The following is a 19,017-nucleotide window of genomic DNA, read 5'->3' on the forward strand; positions in this document are numbered from 1 at the left end:
ACAGCAAAGTCTTGTCTGTTGGGACTCTGGTACACATGGCTGACTTTATGTTATGCTGCCTTTCCCGTGACCCTTGCGTTATACGCATTTTGGCCAACACCGATTACTGGTTGTTCAGCCTTCTCGACCCCCGCTGCAAAGAGAACTTCTCATCTCTCATTCCTGTGGTGGAGAGGACTAGCAAAATGGTGCAATACCAGAAGGTCCTTGTGGAAAAATTGCTCCAAGAATTTCCAGCTGGCAGCAGAGTACGTAGTTCCTTGGGCAACCGAGGAGAGGAGACGAGTGGAACACACAGCAGTTCCAACAGAGGCAGGGCAACACTCTCCAAGGCCTGGGACAGTTTCATGACACCCCGCCAGCAATCTCACCCAACCTGGCTTACAACTATTGGGTGTCCAAGCTGGACACGTGGCACGAACTGGCGATATACGCCTTGGAGGTGCTGGCCTGCCCTGCTGCCAGCGTTTTGTCAGAGCGGGTATTTTGTGCTGCTGGGGGTATAATAACTGATAAGCGCATCCGGCTGTCAACTGAAAATGCTGCCAGGTTGACTCTTATAAAAATTAACAAGGCCTGGTTTGCCCCTGACTTCTCTACTCCACCAGAGGAAAGCGGCTGAACATAAAGGCACTTTAGGCCTCTTTCACACTTGCGTTGTCCGGATCCGTTGTGTACTCCTTTTGCCGGAGGTGCCCGCCGGATCCGTAACAACGCAAGTGAACTGAAAGCATTTGAAGACGGATCCGTCTTCAAAATGCGTTCAGTGTTACTATGGCAGCCAGGACGCTATTAAAGTCCTGGTTGCCATAGTAGTAGTGGGGAGCAGTATACTTACCGTCCGTGCGGCTCCCGGGGCGCTCCAGAATGACGTCAGAGCGCCCCATGCGCATGGATGACGTGATCCATGCGATCACGTCATCCATGTGCGTGGGGCGCCCTGACGTCACTCTGAAGCGCCCCGGGAGCCGCACGGACGGTAAGTATACTGCTCCCCCGCTCCCCACTACACTTTACCATGGCAAACAGGACTTTAGCGTCCCGGCAGCCATGGTAACCATTCAGAAAAAGCTAAATGTCGGATCCAGTAATGCGCCGAAACGACGTTTAGCTTAAGGCCGGATCCGGATTAATGCCTTTCAATGGGCATTAATTCCGGATCTGGCCTTGTGGCAAGTGTTCAGGATTTTTGGCCGGAGCAAAAAGCGCAGCATGCTGCGGTATTTTCTCCGGCCAAAAAACGTTCCGGTCCTGAACTGAAGACATCCTGATGCATCCTGAACGGATTTCTCTCCATTCAGAATGCATGGGGATAATCCTGATCAGGATTCTTCCGGCATAGAGCCCCGACGACGGAACTCTATGCCGGAACAAAACAACGCAAGTGTGAAAGAGCCCTAAAATGTTGCTTTTATGGTGTATTGAATACACTGTATTCCCATGTATCCTTTCCACTCCAAAAAAGGGTATATAGTTCAATCTTCCTTTTCTCGTCCTCCTCCATCATATCAGTATGCTTATTAGGCTGCCCTCACTCCTAATGTTTTAGAGGGTCAGCTCAGCAGCAGGCCTTTAATCATAATTTTTTTGATGGTCAGCTCAGCAGCAGGCCCTCACCTCTAATATTTTAGATGGTCAGCTCAGCAGCAGACCCTCGCCCCTAATGTTTTAGATGGTCAGATCAGGAACAGGCCCTCGCCCCTAATGTTTTAGAGGGTAAACAGCAGTCCCTTGCTCCTAATGGTTTTTAAGGGGCCCCAGAAGGCCAGCAATCATAATTTTTCAAGGGTGTGTATGATGCCCTCCTTTATGTGTAATAAAGTCTGTATTGAAATGCCGATTCCTTGTAATTTTTGGCAGCCCTTTCACTTAGTGCATAGGCTTTATGAGTGTAGGATTCCCACTACCTGAACAATTGTACCACAATGTCAATGAGGCCCTCCTTTATGTGATATACAGGTTGTATCGGAGTGCCTCTTGCTTGTAATTTTTGGCAGCACTTGCACTTTATTTACAAGTAAATATACAGGAAAGAATGTTTCCTAACAATTTTTCCTCTAAAATCGATTTTATCTTCAGTTTTGTGCTTATTATTGTCAATCTGTAAAATTGCCCTACTACTCAGACAAAATCGTTCCCAGCAGCAACCTGGGAGTAGAAGATGCATCCAGACATCCTCCCCCATGCTGTTCCTGAACCATTTTAGTGGTGTTTCCATCAATTTCTGACCTTTTCATGTGAACCAGACCCCCCCCCCTCCCTCTTCAGAGCAGAGTGTGCCTGGTTTAATGCTCGGGTTCTCCCATTGACTTCCATTGTGCTCGGGAGCATCCTGAGGTGTTCTACTCGAGCACCCGAGCACTTTGGTGCTCAATCAACACTAGTAGATAGGTCAATATAATAAGTAGAGATAAGCGAATTTCCAGTTATGAAATTCATTCACGCTTCGTTTACTGGTAAATGGTGAATTGCCATAATGCAATTCTATGATGGAATGCCTTTAGAGGCATTCCGTTATTCATTCCAGCATAATATAAGTCTATGGCCTGCATAACGGATCCGTCCCATTTCCGTTATGCAGGACTCCCCTAAAGGCATTCTGTCATAAAACTGCATTATGGTCCGTGGTAACGGAATCCACAACGCAATTCACCTTTTACCAGTAAACGAAGTGTGAAAGAATTTCAAAATATGAAATTTGCTCATCTCTAATAATAAGCACATATAATTTGTATTTTCCTAGGTCTAGTTTATTAAATGTATGACTATTACAATTGCTATTTTTTCACCATGCTATGATCTCAGTTATGTAGCCTCCCTTAAGTAATACAAAAAACTGATCCCCAACAAAGGGAGATAAAAGGTAACATTTAATAGATATAGATAGATATGCTAAAAACACAAACCGCGCTAGCCACGGATAAGTACCCTCAAAATCAAACAATATACTCAAGCCCTGCTCGGGCCAAAATAAACACTGAATGATACCAGTATATAACATCAAAAAGTAAGGAACGCTCTCACCCATCAGTGGCTGTAGATGTTGATAGACTCTCCCAGTCAGGTGGGATTCCAAACAGTGGGTTCCTTAGATTGATGTAGGTTAGAGGATCATGTAGACTGGAGTACCATTCAGAGGAGGAGTCAGGAGTCAAAGTCCCTAGTTCACCCTAAATGAGAGACGAGACTAGTGTCACCCTACCTATCTATACGAAGTGCTTGCCCCACAAGGGGCGACCCCCGTCCGGATACCTTTCCCTGATACTGGGAGTTGTCCCTAATACGCCCTACTAAAGATGAACTCCCATCGTGTCACGTTTCGTTTCGCATTAACTCATCAGGGGAGATGTACAATTAGGGTGGCAAGCGAGGAGCTTGCATTGAAGGGGGGTAGACGTAAATAAAAAGGTAGCAATGGCTGGAGCTTGCAGATACAAAAATGGCTCCAAGGGGGAAGCCAGGCCAGTGGGACCAAGGCAACCCAAAAATCACAGCGAGACCTATACCCCAGGACACCAGTTGGTCAAGCAGGTGTAGAGTAACTATTGGTCCGTGTGGGGCCCAAGGTATGGGGTCAAAAGAACAGGGCTATCGGCAAAGAGTGCCTACCTGCAGGCGCGTTTTGAAGGCAGCGGTCAGCGCACCAATAATCTAGGCCCACACACTATGGTCACGTGGTGCAGTGTAGTGCGGGGCACGTGATCGATGGAACGAATGACGTAGATCGCGGTGCAAGGCACCGCCGCGCTCCAACAGTTGAACCGAGAAACGCAGTGCAGGAAGCCTCCGCGCTCCACGTGACAAAAGTCACATCATGGAGGCTAACAGTCGTGGAACGCATTTCTGAAGACCACCATGCTACACCGCATGCGGCACACAGGAGGGGCGGATATATCAACAATCTGGAGGCGGGCTGAGTGCCTAGCAACCGGGACGCCACGGAGAAACAAACCCCAAGCATCCTAGGTTGCAATGGAGGCTAACAGTGGCTTGAGCCTCTGGTACAAAGAACACAATACTTGTGAAACAGAGCTATTTCTGCACAGGCTAAAGAGCAACAGGCCCCATCTAGGCAGTAACAGGCTGGTTGTTATGTCAAAGACACAAAAGGAGAATATGACAGCAGACAGAGTTATCAAACAAAGCAGCTAAAATTGAGCTGCTCGTTCAAACCCAACAGGGCCATGGTTTTGAGGTAATAAATCCAGCGAGTTTCACGCTGAAGAATAACCTGCTCTACACCTGCTTCACCCACTGGTGTCCTGGTGTATAGGTCTCGCTGTGATTTTTGGGTTGCCTTTGTCCCACTGGCCTAGCTTCCCCCTTGGAGCCATTTTTGTATCTGCAAGCTCCAGCCATTGCTACCTTTTTGATTACGTCTACCCCCTTCAATGCAATCTCCTCTCGCTTGCCACCCTAATTGTACATCTCCCCTGATGAGTTAATGTGAAACGAAACGTGACTTGTCGGGAGTTCATCTTTAGTAGGGTGTATTAGGGACACCGCCCGGTATCAGGGAAAGGTATCCGGACGGGGTCGCCCCTTGCGGGGCAAGCACTTCGTATAGATAGGTAGGGTGACTCTAGTCCCATCCCTCATTTAGGGTGAACTAGGGACTTTGACTCCTGACTCATATCTACGCTCAAGCTTCATGTATGGCACCTCCTCTGAATGGTACTCCAGTCTACGTGATCCTCTAACCTACATCAATCTGGGGAACCCACTGTTTGGAATCCTACCTGACTGGGAGAGTCTATCAACATCTACAGCCACTGATGGGTGAGAGCGTTCCTTACTTTTTGATGTTACATACTGGTATCATTCAATGTTTGTTTTGGCCCGAGCAGGGCTTGATTTTGTTTGATTTTGAGGGTCCTTATCCGTGGCTAGCGCGGTTTGTATTTTAAAGGGAACCTGTCACCAGGATTTTGTGTATATCGCTGAGGACATGGGTTGCTAGATGGCCGCTTGCACATCCGCAATACCCAGTCCCCATAGCTCTCTGTGCTTTTATTGTGTAAAAAAAACGATTTGATACATATGCAAATTAACCTGAGATGAGTTCTGTCCCTGAATCATCTCACATACAGGACTCCTCTCAGGTTAATTTGCATATGTATCAAATCTGTTTTTTTACACAATAAAAGCACACAGAGCTATGGGGACTGGGTATTGCGGATGTGCTAGCGGCCATCTAGCAACCCATGTCCTCAGCTCTATACACCAAATCCCGGTGACAGGTTCCCTTTAGGCATATCTATTAAATGTTACGTTTTATCTCCCTTTGTCCCTTTGTTGGGGATCAGTTTTTTTGCATTGTGAATTTTGGGAGGAATTGGTGAAGCAATTTATTGCATGCTTGGCCTATTTTCGTGTGTTTCTTTCTCCCTTCAGTTATAGATGTAAATGAATGGTGGTGGTGGTGGGGTTATCACTCCCTGAACTCTGGAATTCTGTTTTAAGAAAGTTGCAAAATAGGGCTTTGGGGCTTTTTGCGGTAAATTTGCACCAGTTCAAATTTACACCAAATTTAACAAGATAAGTTTGACGCAAAGTACACCAACTCAGACTCAAGCAAAATTGATTCCCGATATTATCCTCATGATAAATTGTCCCCAATCTTAATACACTGCGTGCAGAATTATTAGGCAAATTAGTATTTTGACCACATCATCCTCTTTATGCATGTTGTCTTACTCCAAGCTGTATAGGCTCGAAAGCCTACTACCAATTAAGCATATTAGGTGATGTGCATCTCTGTAATGAGAAGGGGTGTGGTCTAATGACATCAACACCCTATATTAGGTGTGCATAATTATTAGGCAACTTCCTTTCCTTTGGCAAAATGGGTCAAAAGAAGGACTTGACAGGCTCAGAAAAGTCAAAAATAGTGAGATATCTTGCAAAGGGATGCAGCACTCTTAAAATTGCAAAGCTTCTGAAGCGTGATCATCGAACAATCAAGCGTTTCATTCAAAATAGTCAACAGGGTCGCAAGAAGCGTGTGGAAAAACCAAGGCGCAAAATAACTGCCCATGAACTGAGAAAAGTCAAGCGTGCAGCTGCCAAGATGCCACTTGCCACCAGTTTGGCCATATTTCAGAGCTGCAACATCACTGGAGTGCCCAAAAGCACAATGTGTGCAATACTCAGAGACATGGCCAAGGTAAGAAAGGCTGAAAGACGACCACCACTGAACAAGACACACAAGCTGAAACGTCAAGACTGGGCCAAGAAATATCTCAAGACTGATTTATCTAAGGTTTTATGGACTGATGAAATGAGAGTGAGTCTTGATGGGCCAGATGGATAGGCCCGTGGCTGGATTGGTAAAGGGCAGAGAGCTCCAGTCCGACTCAGACGCCAGCAAGGTGGAGGTGGAGTACTGGTTTGGGCTGGTATCATCAAAGATGAGCTTGTGGGGCCTTTTCGGGTTGAGGATGGAGTCAAGCTCAACTGCCAGTCCTACTGCCAGTTTCTGGAAGACACCTTCTTCAAGCAGTGGTACAGGAAGAAGTCTGCATCCTTCAAGAAAAACATGATTTTCATGCAGGACAATGCTCCATCACACGCGTCCAAGTACTCCACAGCGTGGCTGGCAAGAAAGGGTATAAAAGAAGAAAATCTAATGACATGGCCTCCTTGTTCACCTGATCTGAACCCCATTGAGAACCTGTGGTCCATCATCAAATGTGAGATTTACAAGGAGGGAAAACAGTACACCTCTGTGAACAGTGTCTGGGAGGCTGTGGTTGCTGCTGCACGCAATGTTGATGGTGAACAGATCAAAACACTGACAGAATCCATGGATGGCAGGCTTTTGAGTGTCCTTGCCAAGAAAGGTGGCTATATTGGTCACTGATTTGTTTTTGTTTTGTTTTTGAATGTCAGAAATGTATATTTGTGAATGTTGAGATGTTATATTGGTTTCACTGGTAAAAATAAATAATTGAAATGGGTATATATTTGTTTTTTGATAAGTTGCCTAATAATTATGCACAGTAATAGTCACCTGCACACACAGATATCCCCCTAAAATAGCTAAAACTAAAAACAAACTAAAAACTACTTCCAAAAATATTCAGCTTTGATATTAATGAGTTTTTTGGGTTCATTGAGAACATGGTTGTTGTTCAATAATAAAATTAGTCCTCAAAAATACAACTTGCCTAATAATTCTGCACTCCCTGTAGATGTAAGACCCTGTTGACATCGCAGTAAGTCCTATGTTTAGCATATATGTCTGGAAAAGCTGGCATATGGCAAAGCCTTCCATCAGAGGTGTGCATTGAGCAATACTCACGATGTATATGTTTAAGGCAAGGCTCTAATGTGATGTGAGTAGAGCCTAAATTTGCTTTTAATGTTTCACTTGTCAGGGCTCGCTGTTGGCCTGGATCCTCAAGGCTATGGAAACCCTGACTTCTGCTGGCTCTCAGTACATGACACCCTAATCTGGAGTTTTGCTGGCCCCATCGCTGTTGTGATTGCTGTAAGTATATTCAGAATAAGGCTGGGGATACACGGCAATCTTGGCTGTGACACACGTCACGCAACCAAGGATCACTTTGTAGATGTGCATCCATAAAAACGAATGGTCGCTGCAGCTTGTGAGTTGTGACCTCAGAATGCGATTCTATGATTACAGTCGCAGAAAACTGTAAATTGCTCTGTCACCTCATTCATTTCTATGGCTATCCTTAGTCACATGATGGCTTTTGTGGTCAAGATTGCAATGTAGACCCAGCCTAAATTACAGAACTGTAGTGGAGACTGTCATATGTGGCCAACTACTGTCATGGTGGCCAACATAAGGTTTCTTAAAGATAATTCCCTTTTTAAGTCCTAATAGAATTTTCACTCCACTTTGTACTGTAGAAAGCTCGGATCCCCTTTAGTAGTTATTGCATCAAGGGGAGAGAAAATATGTAAATAGAGAATAGCCCATTTTGGATGATAAAATGTGATTGTATAATCATATGCATACTGTATAAAGTGAAGTTGTATTACCTGGCATGTAAATAATAACCTGCCACTTCATTGGCATGGCATGAACGTGATGTTTTGTCTGCAGATAAATACAGTCATCTTCATACTAGCTGTGAAGACCTCATGTGGACGGAGGCAACGGGTATTTGAGAAGACTGGCGTTTTGTAAGTTTACAGACTTATTTCGACCCCATTTTCATTCATGCAGCCGAACGTAGCCTACACAGAACTGACACCTATGGTCTTTGCTCTAATAGGAGAATATTATATGTCATAAGTAAAAAAAAAATACTGAGAACTGGGGTCTTGCATAAAGTTTTGGAGTTCACTACTATAGATACCATATTAATGAAGAAATTGATGTTTCTAGATCAACACTGAGAACTGCTTTCCTCCTGCTGCTTCTGATCAGTGCCACGTGGTTACTGGGTCTCATGGCTGTCAACAGCGACGTGATGACATTTCACTACCTCTTTGCCATCTTCAGCTGTATGCAGGTAACATGCCTTAGATGGATTATACACTGCTCAAAAAAATAAAGGGAACACAAAAATAACACATCCTAGATCTGAATTAATTAAATATTCTTCTGAAATACTTTGTTCTTTACATAGTTGAATGTGCTGACAACAAAATCACACAAAAAAAAAAAATGGAAATCAAATTTTTCAACCAATGGAGGTCTGGATTGGAGTCACACTCAAAATTAAAGTGGAAAAACACACTACAGGCTGATCCAACTTTGATGTAATGTCCTTAAAACAAGTCAAAATGAGGCTCAGTAGTGTGTGTGGCCTTCACGTGCCTGTATGACCTCCCTACAACGCCTGTGCATGCTCCTGATAAGGTGGCGGAAGGTCTCCTGAGGGATCTCCTCCCAGACCTGGACTAAAGCATCTGCCAACTCCTGGACAGTCTGTGGTGCAACGTGACATTGGTGGATAGAGCAAGACATGATGTCCCAGATGTGCTCAATTGGATTCAGGTCTGGCGGAATGGGCGGGCCAGTCCATAGCATCAATGCCTTCGTCTTGCAGGAACTGCTGACACACTCCAGCCACATGAGGTCAAGCATTGTCTTGCATTAGGAGGAACCCAGGGCCAACCGCACCAGCATATGGTCTCACAAGGGGTCTGAGGATCTCATCTCGGTACCTAATGGCAGTCAGGCTACCTCTGGCGAGCACATGGAGGGCTGTGCGTCCCTCCAAAGAAATGCCACCCCACACCATTACTGACCCAATGCCAAACCGGTCATGCTGAAGGATGTTGCAGGCAGCAGAACGTTCTCCACGGCGTCTCCAGACTCTGTCACATCTGTCACATGTGCTCAGTGTGAACCTGCTTTCATCTGTGAAGAGCACAGGGCGCCAGTGGCGAATTTGCCAATCTTGGTGTTCTCTGGCAAATGCCAAACGTCCTGCACGGTGTTGGGCTGTAAGCGCAACCCCCACCTGTGGATGTCGGGCCCTCATATAACCCTCATGGAGTCTGTTTCTGACCGTTTGAGCAGACACATGCACATTTGTGGCCTGCTGGAGGTCATTTTGCAGGGCTCTGGCAGTGCTCCTCCTGTTCCTCCTTGCACAAAGGCGGAGGTAGCGGTCCTGCTGCTGGGTTGTTGCCCTCCTACTGCCTCCTCCACGTCTCCTGATGTACTTGCCTGTCTCCTGGTAGCGCCTCCATGCTCGGGACACTACGCTGATAAACACAGCAAACCTTCTTGCCACAGCTCGCATTGATGTGCCATCCTGGATAAGCTGCACTACCTGAGCCACTTGTGTGGGTTGTAGACTCAGTCTCATGTTACCACTAGAGTGAAAGCGCCGCCAGCATTCAAAAGTGACCAAAACATCAGCCAGGAAGCATAGGAACTGAGAAGTGGAATGTGGTCACCACCTGCAGAACCACTCCTTTATTGGGGGTGTCTTGCTAATTGCCTATAATTTCCACCTGTTGTCTATCCCATTTGCACAACAGCATGTGAAATTGATTGTCACTTAGTGTTGCTTCCTAAGTGGACAGTTTGATTTCACAGAAGTGTGATTGACTTGGAGTTGCATTGTGTTGTTTAAGTGTTCCCTTTATTTTTTGGAGCAGTGTACTTTTCTCACATCCTGCAACTGATCTTGGTGTATGTTCCGCTTAAGACAATCTAGTTACCTGTAAAGTGGGGAGCACGGGGGAGTTTGGAGTTGTTATGTTCTCCCTGTGCTTGTGTGGGTTTCCCCTGGGTGCTCCGGTTTCCTCTCACACTCCAAAGACATACTGATAGGGAGCATAGATTGTGAGCTCCATTGGAGACAGCAAGTGATGATCATGTCTGTAATGCACTGCGGAATATGTCAGCGCTATATCAAGGATTAAAATAATAAATACAAAAAAAGTCAATTTTCCAAAGTTTCACAATCTACATGATTCACAACTGTATGTATTTAGCATCTCAAAAGACACTAGACATCCTTTCTATCACCATACAATCTTTACATTGTTTATTTAATCCTATTTCCCTCATCTTTCTCTTTGGTCCCTTAGGCCTCTTTCACACTTGCGTTGTCCGGATCCGGCGTGTACTCCACTTGCCGGAATTACACTCCGGATCCGGAAAAACGCAAGTGTACTGAAAGCATTTGAAGACGGAACCGTCTTCAAAATGCGTTCAGTGTTACTATGGCAGCCAGGACGCTATTAAAGTCCTGGTTGCCATAGTAGGAGCGGGGAGCAGTATACTTACCGTTCGTGCGGCTCCCAGGGCGCTCCAGAATGATGTCAGAGCGCCCCATGTGCATGGATGACGTGTCCATGTGATCACGTCATCCATGCGCTTGGGGCGCCCTGACGTCACTCTGGAGCGCCCCGGGAGCCGCACGGACGGTAAGTACACTGCTCCCCCGCTCCCCACTACACTTTACCATGGCTGCCAGGACTTTAGCGTCCCGGCAGCCATGGTAACCATTCAGAAAAAGCTAAATGTCGGCTCCGGCAATGCGCCGAAACGACGTTTAGCTTAAGGCCGGATCCGGATCAATGCCTTTCAATGGGCATTAATTCCGGATCCGGCCTTGCGGCAAGTGTTCCGGATTTTTGGCCGGAGCAAAAAGCGCAGCATGCTGCAGTATTTTCTCCGGCCAAAAAACGTTCCGGTCCGGAACTGAAGACATCCTGATGCATCCTGAACGGATTTCACTCCATTCAGAATGCATTGGGATAATCCTGATCAGGATTCTTCCGGCATAGAGCCCCGACGACGGAACTCTATGCCGGAAGACAAGAACGCAGGTGTGAAAGAGCCCTTATTTAAGCTTGCACGGGGCCATTACCCTTTTGGGCAGACGTGACACCTTTAGCTAATCCATGATAAAAGTAATTATCTGCCCCTCTTCAGACTCGGGCATGGTGCATTATTTTATCTCCCTTGTGATGATCGCCTTGCCAGACTCTTCCCACTATACTCCCTAGACTCACTGAATATTACATTTTGTTTATCTGCTTTCTTGTATGGCTTTTTGGATCAAAAGGAAGCTGGAAACCTGATGCAATAGACACAAAAAGTCCCCCAAATTCTCCAGAACATTATAATGAAGTCTCGGCAATCTTGGTTTTAAATGAAATGAATCTGAGATATTTATACATGTATACCTTTAGCTTACTTTTGTGTCTGTGAAAAAAGAGAAAAAATAAAAATGGTAGAAAAATCAAACAAAAACTGCTAATGTGAACAAGCCTAAACCTTGCGCATGGTAACACATAGAAAGCCCTAGAAGAAAATTAGAACTAAAGAGCCTTTATAGGAGATAGCGTGCCCAAATGTGGCTGCTCCTAGTCATTCAAATGCAGCCACTAGGTTTCTCACTTTCTGTTTCTGCATGCTACCCTTCAGGTCAACATCATTTTTGTTTTAAGAATATTAAAATAATGCAGCTTAATTTAATATAATATTCTTTTTACCCACCGCAGGGACTGTTCATTTTCTTTTTCCACTGTGTATTTAACAAAGAAGTCAGAAAGCAGTTAAAGAATACATTTACAGGAAAGAAATACTTTACAGATGACAGTACAACAACAAGAGCCACATTAACGGTAAGTGACTTCGCTGATGCCACCAAGAATATTCCTAGGGCTTGTGTTGGTGGAACGTCCTGCAGCCGTGCACCAGAAATCTATACAAATCCCTGGCAGGCATAGATTTCATTTTCTGGCGCACAGAACTCCAGAGGATGAGCCAAAATTATTTAAAGCGTGCCTCAATAATCCTGCAGCACACTCAAGGTTTTTTTTAATTAAGACTAGCAAAAGAAACATTGTTACCATTCCTCAGGTTGTGTATATTGTGTAATGACACAGCATTGTATATGGGGGTATGCATGGCCTAGAAGGGCCAGAGATAGGCTCCTTTCACATAACCGTTTCTCCTTTCCGTTCTCCGGCTCCATTGAGGAGCAGGAGAACGGAAAGGACGGATTCTGCAGATAACTGAGCCTAACGGAGCCTAAAGACCCCTTAGACTATAATGGGGTCCGTTCGGTGTCCGCTCAGAATATGATTTTTGAGCGGAGACTAAAGACACTGCATTGCTTTTTCTGGTACAAGGTTAATTTTAGATTTTTACATTTTGTCAGGAAACTGATTGGTCTTGTGACTCAGGGATGATTGGTGTCCGCTTTAGTAGGACTGGATTTGGGCAGTCAACTTACTGGATTTCCCTTTTAAACTTTAGGGAAGTACTAATATGGAAACCAAGAAATGATTAATGGTGGTTTGTTTTGTCATTTGTAGCGGACGCTAAATTACAATAACACCTATATGGATGAATCCATGTTCAGAACAGGCATTGGAGAATCCACAGTCTCTTTGGAGAGCACCGTCAGGTCAGCCAAGAGCCACAATAGCTACCTTGCTTTTATCCTCAGGTAATGCGGTGGCGGGTGCATGGCGCTTTGCTTGTCAATAACTGCTGCAAAATGGAAATGCTTTAAGGTGGAATTTGTAAGACGTAGAACCAACTGAATGGCAGTGTGGAGCCAGGTCTGCCCGATAAAGATATGGAGATGCTACGCAGTTCATTTCACTTTTGGGCCATGCAGTTGAGGTATCGGTTTTGTGTAACTTGTGCTTTTTTCGGTTTATAATTGTATTTTTTTTTGCAGATTCATTTCAATGGACCCCTCACCCAATGTATGCATTTGGTATACAGTTGGTGTAACTTACAAGCCATTTAAAGGGATTGTGCTAAGAGTAAATGTTATTTTAATATAATTCAGCATGAAAAACTATAGTAATTTACTGTTTGTTAAAAAACATAAATGCTCGCGTTGTGGGATATTTGCTTTACTTTATAATGGCATTCCCCTGTGTTTAACCCCTTCCTGACACAGCGATTTTCCATTTTTGCATTTTCATTTTTAACTCCCAGTCTTCTTAGAGCCATAACTTTTTTATTTTTCCATTCACATAGTCACAATCTGTAGAACAAGATAGAACCAGCCCTGTATTTCACACGGATCCAGGGATCCCCCATTCATCACTCCAATTGCACTGCTTCAGGCTGACAGCTCAGAGAAAGTGTCCTCAGGGGGGGGTCCTTTCTCAGGAAGCGTGTTATTTCTGCTATAGTCCTATCCCTATCACAGATCAGGGATGCGTCCTTTCTGCTGCAGCTCTCTCCCTATCACAGTTCAGGGATGCGTCCTTTCTGCTGCACCTCTCTCCCTATCACAGCTCAGGGATGCGTCCTTTCTGCTGCAGCTCTCTCCCTATCACAGCTCAGGGATGTGTCCTTTCTGCTGCAGCTTTCTCCCTATCACAGCTCAGGGATGTGTCCTTTCTGCTGCAGCCCTCTCCCTATCACAGCTCAGGGATGCATCCTTTCTGCTGCAGCCCTGTTCCTATCACAGCTCAGGGACGTGTCCTTTCTGCTGCAGCTCTCTCCCTATCACAGCTCAGGGATGTGTCCTTTCTGCTGCAGCCCTCTTCCTATCACAACTCAGGGATGCGTCCTTTCTGCTGCAGCTCTCTCCCTATCACAGCTCAGGGATGCGTCCTTTCTGCTGCAGCCCTCTTCCTATCACAGCTCAGGGATGTGTCCTTTCTGTTGCAGCTCTCTCCCTATCACAGCTCAGGGATGTGTCCTTTCCGCTGCAGCTCTCTCCCTATCACAGCTCAGGGATGTGTCCTTTCTGCTGCAGCCCTCTTCCTATCACAGATCAGGGATGTGTCCTTTCCGCTGCAGCTCTCTCCCTATCACAGCTCAGGGATGTGTCCTTTCTGCTGCAGCCCTCTTCCTATCACAGCTCAGCGATGTGTCCTTTCTGCTGCAGCCCTCTTCCTATCACAGATCAGGGATGTGTCCTTTCCGCTGCAGCTCTCTCCCTATCACAGCTCAGGGATGTGTCCTTTCTGCTGCAGCTCTCTCCCTATCACAGCTCAGGGATGTGTCCTTTCTGCTGCAGCCCTCTTCCTATCACAGCTCAGGGATGTGTCCTTTCTGCTGCAGCTCTCTCCCTATCACAGCTCAGGGATGTGTCCTTTCTGCTGCAGCTCTCTCCCTGTAGCTGTCACAGCTTTTTTTTTTAAATCCAGCTGGTGGCATTTGAAGGGTGGAACTGAGCAGGGGTGACTTACTCATTCAGCTCAGTAGACAGACATGCATTTTCCTATACAGAAAGAACACCAAGGGTGCCTTCATAATGAAGTAAAGGGAATATCTGACAACTGGAGCATTTTTTGTAGCAGAAAGTAAATTACAAAATTAATTCATTTTTCATGCTGCATTAAATTAAAATAACTTCTAATGGTGGAACAACCCCTTAAAAAAGAAAAACATATCCTAACGTAAACCTGTAAACTAATTAGCATACATTTGCCTGTAGAAATGTATTTTTTATTATATAGATGTATGTGTTTAACATGTGGCCCAAATGTGAAATGAAAATACTGCTACTAAGTTTTTGCAATGTAAAAGTGCTGCTTTCTGCATGGCTGGCTTCTGCTCATATTATATAAGCCTCTTTAATAAAGGAAGTTCTCCTTGACTTGATTGACACTGTCTTGCATAAGGCTGAACTGACAACTGTGGAAGGCAGAATTCTCATATTAATACCTAATATACGTTTTCCCTTGCTCGCTGCTTGTCATACGTAATGCAGATGCAGAAGGTGGCAGGCCTCATGCTCTATGTCTAACCACTTGGAGCATATTTTAATCTACTTTGCAATGGTCACTACATACAGGGATGAAGCAGCTCAGAAGCTTAGCTTATCTTCAGGACAGACGCGTGCTGGTGTCACAGAGGTCGATGCTGCTCTCCTCCACAGAAACCGCACACACTCCCATGGTGAGGAATTGATTGATATTCTGTCTTTTAATATTTTTTCCATTTTGACGTGCCGTCGCTCTGTAAAAGTTTTGAAAACGGTCTTTCAGATTCCTCAAGGAACATTGCCACCACTAGTAGTAACCATTGCTCGTTCTTCTTCTTCATAGGGCAGGATTCTGACTCGGACAGCGAGCTTTCCATGGATGAGCACAGCAGCTCATATGCCTCCTCTCACTCTTCTGACAGTGAAGAAGAGGAGATGGAAACGGAGCAGCAGTGGAAACCAACTAGTCCTAAAAATAAGGAGCGGGGACCAGTTCATAGCACCCCAAAAGGTAATGGGCACCCAATAGTTCATTTGGAGTGTGGGCGAAAATTAGGACTCAAGAGCCTAATATACCAGTTCACACTTTTTCAGAAACTGAAAACAATTTGACCTGATTCTTATAACTAGTCTTTCCATATAAAATACAAAACAAAACTTAAACATAGATAGGAATTGTGCAGTCGTATCGCCTATGTCATCTTCCATCCACATGGCTGGTGTGGACAGCAGGTCCAGTTTACTCCTTTCTTCCTGCTATGATACATGACCATCTTCATATTTTTAGCTGACACATTCCTATCTTGCTTCTTTGCACAGTGGATTCAGTACCGAATCATGTGAAACCCTACTGGCCTGCTGACTGTGTGACTGCCAGTGACAGTGAAGACCATGAAGGCAAATGCAAGTTGAAAGTGGAGACCAAAGTAAATGTAGAGCTACACAATGAAAACAAGGTCAATCACTGCGGAGATGCCCCTCATGACAAGGAGAACGAAGCTCAGAACAAGGATGGCAAACTTATCAGCAATCATAAAAACCAGCAGTCAGAGCTCAGGAAAGGTAAAGCTGATCCATACATGATCAAGATGCTTTTTTAATAGAATATCGGTGGTGTATCCTCCTCTTTGTTTACACAGGCACACCGGCTCGTTCATACAGGCAGCTGTGCTTGGTATCACAGCTCGTCTCATTCACTTGAGGATGCAGACAATTCTGTTATGGTCCGTTTTAGGCTGGAGAGGCTAGAAGTAGTGCATGGGTCATTCATTTTACTTTGTATATAGCTTTCAGTTTGTAATATACTGTATACATCTGGGTTGTCTGTGTCACTAGATCTCTATTCTGGTCACGGAACCCCATCCACTTTACAAGACTGTCCTTCTGCTGATGTCCATTGCTCTGCTCTTTTGTCTTTTGGTCTGGAGAAGTTCAGGGCATGCCATCACTTTGCCACCTTACTGATTTACATGGGCTTTGAGTAGACCGTTTCAGTATCCTTCCCCCAAGTCCTAGCTATGGACTATCTGCATAGAATACATTTGCCAGTACTGGGGGAAGGATTCTCGCACTACCTACTGAATGCCCATGCAAATCATTAGCTGTGACGTGATCTGAAACTCCCGGGACCGGAAGACAGAAGAGTGGAGCAATGGAAATGACAGAGGAAGGGCCATCTTGTGGAGTGAATGGGGTCTAATGATACAGACAAAACGTGTATATAAAGTTTATTACTGATTGACATTTAATATAGAAAGTAAAATGAATGACATCCCCTTTACCGGCAGAAAGCCTAATGTGTTGCAGAACTATAACCCCCTTTAAGTCACGTACTGCCTTCCATCCTATTAGGCTCCTGAAGTTGTTTCCAGGTATAGTTTTAAATGTCATGTGCAGCTTTTCACAGCATCTCAGAGAACATAGGGGGACATTTATGAAACTGGTGTAAAGTAGAACTGGCTTAGTTGCCCAGAGCAACCAATCAGATTCCACCTTTCATTTCCCAAAGGAGGTGAAAGGTGGAATCTGATTGGTTGCTATGGGCAACTAAGCCAGTTCTACTTTACACCAGTTTGATAAATCTTCCCCATAGTTCATAAATATAGATTGATTTCCTCTTAGAATGACAAATGAATTATCATGATAAAAACGTTAAAGAGAAGCTGTCAGCAGGATCAACACAATTAGACCAGGCATGCTGCCTAGTACGGTTCCTGTTGATTAAAATGATTCACGTGTTGTACAAATCGGTTGTGATATTGTGGGGGAAAAAACTTTTTATTCTGTATGCAAATGAGGGCTTCAGTGCACCGAGGGGCTGGCCCAAGCCACTCAGTGCACATCAGCTTTCCAGTGCTGGCCACACTCCCAAGTATGCCTGGTTTAATAGGGTTGATTCTGCTAGCAGATGCCCTTTAAATGTTTATTACATTTTAGCTCTCTGGATGAGATGAGAGCACCATCCTCTAAGGACTTAACACATAGGAAGAATTCTTTCTCAGTTAATATTCCCAATAACAAGGGAACTTTCATGCATTACAATGATGTGTGTGTCCTCGTCATAGCCGTCCAGCCCATTATATTTACCTAATGAGTCAAGTTTACTCAAGAGAACAAAAGCCACACATGACTTATTCTTCCTGTGTCACCCACTGTGTCCCTTTCAAATCTTACTCTGGAGGATTTGTACCGTCAGTGGCATGTTATAGTGCTAGCCCAGGGACACATAGCTGTCCATACAGTAGAAACATAAAAGAGAAAGTAACCATGCAGTCATGTTCTGGCTGTCTTATAGCGATAGAGAACTCCATTGACCACAGCACATAAGGGGAATTTTTAAAGTGAGTTTTGCAGGAATCTGCATTGCTGTAATTTGCGCCAAATTTTTCAAATGTCATACAATGTTTGATGAATTTGGTGCATCTTGAACACTTTGGTCCTGATATGTTACGCTGCTTTTTACACCACCTCTTTACTGGGGTAAGATTTGCGACAATTTTTGTGACTTTTTCAGCAAGTGGCAGCTGGTGAATCTGTCCTTAATCAGCTCGACAGGCTAACCACATCCACTTTACTGCCTACTTTTCAGAACTGGAGTGAGTGGTGTAAAAAGGCTAAATGTTTTTTGTAGATAATCTCAAAAAGTCTTAAATTCTTTGTTTGTGAGTTTTTAAAGTTAGGCTTGTGGAGTACAGGGCATGATGAAGCCCTCCATAGTTTTCATTTACAGTAATATTAGCTAGACATACTCTGGTTCAAAAAGAAAACTGCTTAATGTTGGAAACAGCAGCCAGTCCTCATCAACGTGCACCTAGGAGTTTCATGAATTCCCTTAAGCGTTGCTTATTGTGACCATTGCAGTAAAATGTCCCACCAATAAACGTCACGCAAGCCAGATCTTGGTCTAAGTCACATCATAATATAAAATATATATATAGTTGACGTTTACATTGCCTTTAATAGGAATTCTGAAAAAGAAAGTCACTTACCCGCCACCTTTGACTGACAAGAACATGAAAAATCGCCTGTGTGAGAAGCTGGCAGACTATAATCAAAGCACAATCTCATCAAGGACTTCTTCTGTATGTTCAAATGATGGTGTCCGTCCAGTAACAGACAATGCGATAACCCTCAAAAATTCACGGAGAGACCATTCTCGAGAACAGCTCAATGGCATAGCAATGAGCGTGCAGGTGGCTCCTACGAACGGTGAAACGTCAGATTCTGAGTAAGTATAGAAGATATGCATGCATAAAAGGCAGACTACACCAAATATGAGGAGCGGGAAATCAAATATAAGTAAATGGTTTAGGTTCATGGGATTGCTTACTTGTCCTGATCCCTGGCAGAGTACGGGCAAACTGATAAAGACAAGTTGTCCTATTATTTT

The 19,017-nt window shown here is 44.6% G+C and overlaps 1 protein-coding gene across 3 annotated transcripts in view; it reads left to right on the plus strand.

The window, feature by feature from the left end:
- The window catches only part of CELSR1 (cadherin EGF LAG seven-pass G-type receptor 1), a 172,476-nt gene that overhangs the window by 151,016 nt on the left and 2,443 nt on the right, over positions 1–19,017 (plus strand). For 2 of the 3 annotated variants that reach the window (XM_040412268.1, XM_040412277.1), the window contains exons 26-34: positions 7,380–7,492; positions 8,075–8,154; positions 8,360–8,486; positions 11,947–12,069; positions 12,766–12,899; positions 15,219–15,322; positions 15,472–15,639; positions 15,948–16,190; positions 18,591–18,855. In XM_040412268.1, the coding sequence (XP_040268202.1) occupies positions 7,380–7,492; positions 8,075–8,154; positions 8,360–8,486; positions 11,947–12,069; positions 12,766–12,899; positions 15,219–15,322; positions 15,472–15,639; positions 15,948–16,190; positions 18,591–18,855 (1,357 nt within the window). The remainder of the gene's footprint in view (positions 1–7,379; positions 7,493–8,074; positions 8,155–8,359; positions 8,487–11,946; positions 12,070–12,765; positions 12,900–15,218; positions 15,323–15,471; positions 15,640–15,947; positions 16,191–18,590; positions 18,856–19,017) is intronic. The other variant, XM_040412286.1, reaches the window with a different exon arrangement.

Source organism: Bufo bufo, chromosome 1 (assembly GCF_905171765.1).
Source record: "Bufo bufo chromosome 1, aBufBuf1.1, whole genome shotgun sequence".
Classification (NCBI taxonomy): domain Eukaryota; kingdom Metazoa; phylum Chordata; class Amphibia; order Anura; family Bufonidae; genus Bufo; species Bufo bufo.